Here is a 10,027-nt window from a genome sequence, read left to right as displayed (position 1 = left end):
GGCCGCACTCCTGCCATGTATGCCCCCTGCCCAGCCATCTGGGCAGCTATCACCCAGAAGATGTTCTGGGTGTGGTAGCTTGCTTTGAACTGTCAAAGCATGTCCTCCTGGCCCTAATTTGGTCCCCACCATGGGCCCCTCCCCACTCCTCCAGCCCCCCCGACCCTTTACTTACCGGCACTGGAGTCCTGCTGCTGGCACGCTGCCTGCCTTGCACAGGCAGCATGCCTGGATGCTCTGGCAGCCAAAGTTTCTCTGTGGAGGACCCAGCCTCCGGTTGCCTCAGGGCACGGTCCAGGACAAGTGCCCCTGCCACCATTTTTCAGCACAGGGATTCTGATGCATGTGGCACTGGAGTCTGCTGGAGCACAGCAGTTATCACGCTCCAGCAGACTCGATTAATCAAGTCTCAGAGCAGCCTCACTGCACGTGTATAGATATCCAAGTATTTTGCATTATTTAACAATACTTGCGGAACATAATGAATGTAGACCATGTGGAATCATGACAGTTTTCAAGAGGAAACAACCTTGTTGTATTAGAGCCTGTCAAGTAGATACTTTTCTCTTTCTTTCCATTGCTTCTAGTTGATTTCTATGAGCCTAAAACTTACATTTTGGTGAAAAATTGTTTTCCCTCAGTTTGAAAAGAGTTGAAATTATTGATACAACTGTCTTAAATAGCACCTTTGATGTGAAAAGCTTTCAAATCATTTTGCAGACTTATACAAAAATATGAATTCTGCTCAGAAATTAATCAGTTGATCACTGCAATGCCTCCTTGGGATAAAACAGCTCAAGACCAATCAGCTTTTCAACTCAACAATTCAGGGTAGAAAGAAAAGAATGTGCAATTGAAATGGAAGCATGCGTTCAGAGAGGCAAAATGCAAATGCCAGTTTGATCTCTTTGCTAGGACATGAGGGGTAATAACCTACCCTTTCAAGGAGTGCCAGGAGACCTTAGTAACTAAGGACTTCCCTCATAGTCAGAAAACAGCAACAACAGGATGTCTTGTAATACTTTGCTGGAATTCTGTGTCCAGGGTGATTTGGAAAGAAAAATCCCTCCTATTGGACCATCAGAACTATTCACTGCAGCAGTTAAGGGGTGTCCTAAGAATGCCTGGTTTAGAAAAAGCCAACATGGTGAAATAAATGTGTTAGTAACTTCAGTTTATTTTAGTGCCCAATCCTGCCAAAATATCGTTATCATCAAATGATGTTGCCATAGCTCTGGGAATATTGTATTAAATTAATTTTAATCTGCTGGTCCAGAGCCAAAAACTGAATTTTAACATGCCTGGTAGTGTTTACCAAACCTGTAATTATAGCATTATTTTGTTTGCTTAGTATCTCTGCAGCTGAGTAATAATCTTAAAATGCAGCGATCTTCCTTGCTGTTTTAAGGTAGATCAAATTACAGACTTTAACAGCGTTCCTTACTGGATATTTAAATGTTTTCATATTGTACTGGGAAAAACTGAACACAATTACCTGAGTTCTGTTCCCCTCCCTCCTAATCATTGTACATCAGTAGACCATCTCTCGCGCACCATTTCAAAACATTGCATCATTGGCATATGTTAGCGTTTAAATAAAAACATTTTAACCCTGTTTAATTAGACTAAAAATATTTAACACCTCTTTGCCTGTGTGACAAGAACATTTCTCACCTGTTCCAGCACAATATTTTTGAAAAGGGTGTTTTGTTTGCTTTTCAATGGAAGAAAATAATCTGTCCACAGGTAGCTCTAAAATACTTCTTGTAGATACTACTATTTTAGTATTTCTTTGATTTTTTTCCTTCTTCCTTAGCATTTAGCTGAGACTGTATGTATTACTTTGCCAACCTTGAAGGGCATGTTGTACCCAAAATCTTGTCTAACATCTCTCCTACGTACGTATACAGTTAGTCCAATAAAAGGTATAACAAAAAAGCCTTCCCTCTCTAAAACAAGTGGTGAATTTTTAAGGTCCACCACTGCATTGAATGTGGGAGGTTGAGTTGCTAAGGGACTGTGGTATATATCAGCCTGTAGTATAGATATGCATGAAAACAGCTTGTATCAACTGTTACATTTACAAAACTTCTTGGGGGCTATTAATTGCTTCAAGTCAGAAAAATAAAACTAAAGGTTATTTGAGACATTTTTAGGACAAATAAAACTCAGCATCATCGGGAAAATGGCATACATCACCTATGGAATGTTCTGCTGCATCCACCAAAACAGCAGAAGGCACCTTGCTTGAAAGCTAGATTTTTGCAGTATTGCAGAAAACCACCCTTAGCCTCTGTTTATTAGTTCTGAATTTACCTGCCATTCAGACTGAGTTCTCTTCTTATGGGGCAGCGTAGAAATGAAGAATTAATCAGTGATCATATACCTTACATAAACATTTCAATCTTCTTTAATTCCTCTCTTTCTTCTGATTAAGTAGATCGGTCCTTCAGCAATGCAGAATTATTCAGAGATGAATCTCACTTTAGTATGTGTCCTTTGGAATTTTAATTCTCAGTTTGTGCTCACTCCTTCTCTTTATCTCTCAGCTGGATGCATTATTTCAGATAAGCAGACAAGGTTCTTTGGGTACTTCAGATAAATATTCTTCTGAATAATGATATCCTCCGTATTTGTCCTCCGATTTGCTCTAACTGCTCTTCATTTTGTTCATCAGCTGAGCAGCAAAAATCAGAAAGAATATTACATTAGCAAGTAGAGTAAGCATCTACTTCACTTCACATGTGAGTAGAAAATGATATTAGGGATTACTTTCAATCATGCTGATTTCCTAAGGGAAATCTGTGAACTTTTCCTCTCTCAATCTTTTCTGGAGGGCTCATAGCTAAAATATTCCCCTTTGCTCTCACATTTGTTTTTCCTACACTTGCAATATGCCAATGTCGGGTTTGAGTCTGATTATAAATAGAGCATTCCTTGTATCTAAGTCCCATGTAAGTACCTACATTAATGATTTGGACAGTAGGATTGTGTGCATGCTTAGCAAATTTGTGGATAATACAAAGTTGGGTGGAGATACAGAGACTCTGAAGTTTAGGACTAGGATCCAGAATGACCTAGATAAACTGGAGAAATAGTCTGCAATCAGTCAGATGAGATTCAACAAGGACAAGTGCGAAGTCCTGCACTTGACGCAATAACTATGTGCACAAATACAAACTGGGGAAGGATTGGCTAGGTTGCAGTCCTGCAGAGAAGGACCTGGTGGTTACAGTGCACCAATAGTGCTCAACACTTTTGGCTGATGGGGCAGATGGGCAGTACCCAAGCTGTCTGCAGGCCACATCTGGCAGGTGCTTCCCTTCTGGGAAAGTGGTTGCAGCAGGGCCGCATCTGGCCACATGGAAGGGGGCAAGGAGCATTCTGGCTCAAACCTAGCCATGTTGGGGGGAGAAGGGAGGGCATGTGGCTTAACCCCCATGGGGGCAAGGAGGTGTGGCTTGACCTCATCCAGCTGTGGGGTCAGAGGGAGAAGGCATGACCTGGCCCTACATCAGTGGTGCCCAACCTTTTTAAGTAGGAGATCACTTTTGGCATTTAAAAGCAACCAAAGATCTAGTGTACCCTGCCGCTGCCACCCTCCTCCCCTCCCCCCCTCCAGCCCCCTGCCCAGCAGATAAATCTGTAAGGCGGGAAGTGGGCGGGGAGGGGCAGATCGAGGCAGACGGAGAAAAAATTGTTTGGGGGCACGCATCCCCAGTAGGTAAGTCCTACCCATCCAGGGCCCCACTCAACTTGCAGCTCAACCTGCCCCACTCAACCCATCTGGGGCCCCACTCAACTTGAGGCACTGTCCCTCACCGTGGGGGCCTCGATCTAGCCCCTGTCCCTTCCTTCCCCCACAGACTGTCATGCTGGGCTGGGGCACATGCATGCATGTGGGCACTCGCCTCCCCCCTTCCCCCCCCACTCCAGCCTCAGATCGACTCCAAGAGGCTCTGAGATCTACCAGTAGATTGAGATCTGCTGGTTAGTAACCATTGCCCTACATGTTTCACAGGACTTAGGGTTTGGGATTTTGGAACTGGCATGGTTGGCTGTATTTATTCCCACTGCTCCCCTGCTATCAAACTTCCTGATCTATGGGGATCCCCTCAGGCCAGATACCTTTGGTGCCACAAGCTGCATTTGGCCTGCATGCTGTAGGCAATAAACTGAATACGAGGCAAGTGTGCACGTTACCAAAAAAAAACAAACCAAAAACCCCCAGAAAAACCTAACATCGTACTAGGTTGTATTAGCAGGAGCATCACTTATAAATCAAGGGAAATTATTCTTCTGCTCTGCTCTGCTCTGCATTGCATTGCACTGGTGAGACCTCAGCTGCAGTACTGTGTCCAGTTTTGCACCTCACACTTGAAGACAGATGTAGACGGATTGGAAAGCATCAAAATGATTTGAGGCCTGAACAACATGGTGTATGAGGAAAGGCTGAAAGAACTAGGATCATTTAGTCTGGAGAAGTGAAGAGTGAAGGGCAATTTGATAACAGGCTTCAGATACCTAAAAGGCAATTATAAAGATGACAGAAATAGACTTGTCTCTGTAGAGGACAGGACTAGGAGCAATGGCCTCAAACTGCAGCATAGGAAATTTAAGATGGAGATTAGGAAGAACTTTCTGACTATGAGAGTGATCAACCCCATTGTATGTTAGAGAGTGGAACAAGCTAGTCAGGGAAATTGTGGAATTCCCATCCCTAGAAATTTTCAGGAGCAGATTACATATCCACTTGACTCTATTTTAGTCAGGAATAATCATGCCTTAAACAGGGGGCTGGACTAGATGACCTCATGTGGTCTCTTCCAACCCTACTTTCCTACGATCCCGTGGTCGCATCATTCAAGTACATCCCTATCTGTTTTTCCTCTATCATTCCTCACTAAGTGTGATAGGAGAGCCCAGTTAGGGGACTGGGGCATAAAGAGACAAGAGGAGCATAATGAATTTATGCTGCTTCCTTTCCCCGGGCTAGGTGGCAGTCCTGCAGAGAAGAGTTTTCAGAGATAAATCAGGTGTCTCTTCAAGGCGCTGCATTGTGTCGTGTGCATGTACCAGTGATTTTATGCACAATCAGAAAGTAATTTGTAGCAGAGCAGGGATTTGAACTGTAATCTCATGGGTTCCAGGATAGCACTCTAACCTTTAAATATGTTTCCTCCTGGGTCCCCTTTACTGCTAGAGAGAAAACCATTAGATGGGTCAGGAAGCTGGCTGAGCATCCCCCTGCCAGAAGGCTTTCTAAGACTGTGTACATGGCAGTTGTGTGCTTGCCAACATGATAGTCCAGCTGTCAGTATTTGTGACACTGCTGATACGTTTAATTGGTGTGTTGGTATTAACAAACGTGTAATGGCATAAAGCGCAGAGAATTTCATTACGGCTTTGGCAAAGCCGTATTGAAAGGAAAAGCAGCACAGATGGCTGAAAATAGCAGTAAAATATTCCATTACATGGCTGCAAAAATCATTAGACAGCAGTTAAAGAGCTGTTATTAATGCATCAGATTCACTTGGGAAGTTATGTTTCTGTAATGCGCACTAAAACAATGATATTTCGGTTTTTATTTTTAAACAGAACTGTTGCCAAATACAAACATACATTTCTGTAGTTATGAAATGGATTTATCGGAAATAAAGAGGATGCGGGCCACGTTCCTGTATTTATTGTCAATGCCTTTTATTTTTCTTTTGCTGACTGAATGCAGTAAGCAAACAACAACACTGCTGTTATCTTTAGCTATCCCTGACAAAGTGCAGTCTTGTCAGTATTATGAAGTTATCTCAAAGCCATCATGTTGTTTTGGAGTTTACCGTGAGCCCAAATGGGAGAGTCCAGCAAACCAAAATGCACTTTGTCCTACTTTGGGGAAAAAATGAGAGAAATGTATACAAAAGAACTAGCTAAATACATTTTATATTTCATAGATGCTCTTTGAACCTCTTTTCATACTGTAAGAATCATGAGGATGTTTTAAGCATTCACTATTTCTGAACATTTCCTCAAGTTACCATTATAACAAAGAAACAGAAGCACACTGCATTTTGTCTACAGAATATAGGGGGGGAAATTAATGCACTATGTGGCAGAGTTACACAATGGCAATCAGCCCTGAGTTTGTGATCCCATTACTTCTCTGGAATGCTAACAAAACCCTTTACCAGCATCATCAGAATAATACAGGGTCATTTATTGATTGTTACTCTCAGTGAAGAGCTGCAGTCTTATTGATTCATCTACTGTTTACAACTGCCCTTACTCATTAGGACTCTCCTTATTTGTTTGATTGTGGTGGGATTTGTTTATTTTGTAGTTTGTTTCTTTGCTCTTCAAAGCCAAAGGTGTAAAAAGATGCTGATTCTTAAATCTGAAATTTTCCATGTGTATTCAATCCTTTTAAGCTGGGTTTTTTTCTAGGCACTTGGCTGCTTTTGAACATTAAGTAGTCAACTTGCCTAAAACCACTTCAGTTCAAGGTGGACAGAAAGTCTGAGCTAAACAAGACCGCGCAATTCCATTTTGTATTGGCTTTTTTTCATCTATAAAACTTAACCAAAAATGAAGTAAGCATATAAAAAAAATCCATAAACAGAGATTGGTCCTACTGCAATCAATGGGCATTTTACTGATAACTTCAGTGGGAACAGGATTTGGTGTGTCAGCTGTTTTTTTCATTTGGAGTTCAATGAGATGGTTATCTTGTAAAAAAGCAAATTATTTTGCTATTGAAGAAAGACAAAATTGTAAATTAAGGGCTTAGCAGGGCTAAAACACCACTGATAACCCATTTTATTTATCCTATTAAGCACTGCTTACCCACATGCTTACACAGGTGAAGTTTGTTGCTGCTTTGGTTTTTCATTAGAACTAAGGAATTTTGAAGAAAGCATCATCAACATAATACATTTGTCGAGTCTGAGAACCAGAAGTTAGGGGACGGAAATGAACTAAAATGCCTTTTTGAGCACATTAGGGCAAGAGAACAGAGATGTCTACTATTTGAAAACACTATGTTTTTTTCACCCTGAAAAAAAATCTTAAAATGAGAATTGAAAGAGTTTGTTAATGAGCTGGTGAGCAGTGAATAGTGCCCCTGTAGAAGTCTAATGGTGAAATAAATAGCACTTCCATCAAAAGCTTTCTTGTACTCTGTAGATTTCAGTCTGTGTATTTCAGGCAGGTGCATCTTCCTGAGCATTCTAAAAAAGGGCATGTGAGTAGCAGTCTTTAAAAAAAAAAAAAAAAAAAAAATCAACCAGCCATCACTTGTGATCAAGGAAGACGTCTGATCTTCTGCGATACTCTGGAGTACACTTAAGTGTTGAATCTTTCTCAGCAAGTTTTAAATAAACATCATGTTTAATACATGAACTTTGAAATTTCAGAATAATTGCACCTAAGACATTCTGTCACCTTTTTAACTTTCTGTTGCTTGTTTCTACAAAAAGTAAATGCTTCCTCATCCACTTCTGTTTTTTGCATCTTTAGAAGGTAACTTCAGCAACTTGAACGTAACTTTGCACTTTTCAGACAGTGTCGATCGAGACTGCTAATAGGGAATGTATTATTCTCAATTTATATTTACTATTAGGTCATTTTCAAATAGATGTTTGTAGTTATCAAGTCATTTGTCATTTTAAAACTATTTTTATGCTCAGATATCTAACAATAACAAGTGTGAAAATTATAACCATTTAGTAAGATCTTACCAAATTAGTTACCGCATATTAGCTAACACAATGTTAACACCTTTTTTCCCTAGTTATGACAAGCACTTGTAATGCGCCGGTGAGTTTAAATTTCTGTGGAAGAGTGTACATGAAGCACTTCAGTATTTCTTTAAATATGTGATACTTGAAATGGCTGTGGTTCGGATAAATGTTGTATCAAATTTTCACAGTTTTGTTTTTCAGTAATTATAATGGTAATCACCAGTTTAACTGCCATTTTGGACTGTTTAAGACTAATAGATGTCACATCTGAATGAAACAAATGTAAAAGAGTAGTGTTAGAGTCTGAAAAAAGAATGCACATTATCACAGTAATGATTCCAGATTATGGATTTCCTCAGTATGCTGCTCCTCTGTTTCCACAAACAAAGTTTTATGTCCTGATGCATTTCAAACTGCATCATTAATTTTCAGTGTTGATTAGCAGTTTTCACATTTACTAGGTATTTGGAAAGATATAAGATCCATGTAGCAAATTCCATTTCTTTAAATATTGTGAACTAGAAAAAAAGAAGCTGTTCTGGTGAATTTTCTAGAGAATTACATTATCAAATGTTCTACCCATCTTCCAAAATAATTTAGGCTCCAGAAAACTTAAATCTGTTGTACTAAATCATATTTCTGCCCATGCTCATCTCCGAAGAACAACAGATTACATCATCTAGCAACATTATTTTTTCCCAATCATCAGTGATTCCATGTTCTCATTACCTTCCCTTTCAAACAATTAAGTGGCATACCAAGGGCTTTGGTGTTCTTGACACTTCCTTTTACATTTTTAGGATAGATGAAGTTTACGGATTATAATTAGGACACAGTGTTCTCTGTATTTAAAAAATTCAAATGTTTATAGAAATGCTTCAGGGCAATGTAGAACTTATTTAAAAAATGCATGGAATTCTTATTTTGTGAGGTGCAAGAGTCATCAAACCTTTATATAGAATGGAATACAGTTTATATCATCCGTGCATATGCTCCACAGATGAGCTGCAATCAAAAAGAAAAAGATGACTTTGTAACGGCATTAAATGAAACTCTAGCGGTTATTCTTTCTAATGAAAGGACCATCCTGGTAGTGGATGTGAATACATATATCAGCAGATATTGTGGAGAGTTCAATAAAGTCCATAGGAGGTGTGGATATGGACAAAAGAATGGAGGAGATACCTCGCTACAGCATTCGTAAGTCCCTCATCCAACATTGATAAACACATTTTTCCAGAAAAAGGGCAGCCAGCAATCACCACAAAAAGCACTTGTCATAATAGGTCTATAATACTTCTAGTCATGATAGCTATCAGAGAAGTGAAATTTTATAAAGTGATGTCTAACGAGAGTATTGTGATGCAATATCATGTTCTGTTAGCTGACTTTGGGTTACTACTGAAGGATAAAGTAAAGAAAGTGAATACTGGGGAAAACATAATGATGGAAGATAAATCATGACAATTAGCTAGCCCTTTGTAGCTAATTCACCTTGTGGTTTTATGATGATAATCTCAATGCAAATACTCTGGGTTAAAAGTTGTATGTGTAGTTGCTAAGGAAATGTTGGGTGAAACTAAAATCATTAGGAAAACAAGGTGGGAAATCTGGTAGTGAAATACTGAGGTTTAACGAGCAACGAGAAAAGAGAGAGTAGTATTCAGTAAGTGGACAAAAAGTGGATATAGCAGCTTACATGGAAAAGAAAACGGTTACAAAATGGCAGTAGCAAAAGTAAAAGTAGTACTAAATTACTTGTATGAGAAACTGAATAGTAGAAAAGGTACAAAAACGATACATAGGTTGGCTAAAAACTGATATGCAAAAAAACAAACAAACCCAAGAATGTTGATAATGATGTCCTCAATGTTGTTAGAGATAAGCTTCTTCTAGATCAGGTGTTAATCTTCTTTTTGCATGCTTGAAAGCAATATTTTGAGAATGTATTTAAACAAATTTCCCCAAGAACCTGTCACATTCATGGACCTTATACATAAAGATGAAATTCCAGCAGTTAATAAGAATGAAACTGAAAGCCAACTAAATAAACTGAGAAATGGAAAAGCAACAGGGCCACTTGCCATAGTAGTGGAAGTTTTTGAAGAATTTAGAGATGCATTTAAGTCATGGCTACTTGAATCAATCCTGAAAATTGCACAGAAATTAAAGATTCCAGAGGAGTGGGATTAAGATACAGTATTGCCCATCTTTAAACAGAATAGAGGTAAATATAAATTGAAAATTTATGAAGAAACTGTTTGAATTTATGTTCAGAAGCAACATAGAGATCA

At 39.3% G+C, this 10,027-nt stretch overlaps 1 protein-coding gene across 3 annotated transcripts in view; it reads left to right on the top strand.

Annotated features, from left to right (window-relative positions):
• LYRM4 (LYR motif containing 4) overlaps window positions 1–10,027 on the top strand; it is a 132,671-nt gene that overhangs the window by 78,695 nt on the left and 43,949 nt on the right. The window contains exon 3 of one of the 3 annotated variants that reach the window (XM_025205992.1): window positions 8,734–8,933. The exons of the other annotated variants lie outside the window; for them this stretch is intronic. Coding sequence (XP_025061777.1) covers window positions 8,734–8,933 — 200 coding nt within the window. The remainder of the gene's footprint in view (window positions 1–8,733; window positions 8,934–10,027) is intronic. 3 annotated transcript variants of the gene reach the window in all.

This window comes from Alligator sinensis, unplaced genomic scaffold (genome assembly GCF_000455745.1).
Source record: "Alligator sinensis unplaced genomic scaffold, ASM45574v1 scaffold220_1, whole genome shotgun sequence".
NCBI lineage: Eukaryota > Metazoa > Chordata > Crocodylia > Alligatoridae > Alligator > Alligator sinensis.
Note: the sequence above shows the minus strand (reverse complement) of the source record. Positions and strands in the feature narration are given on the sequence as shown.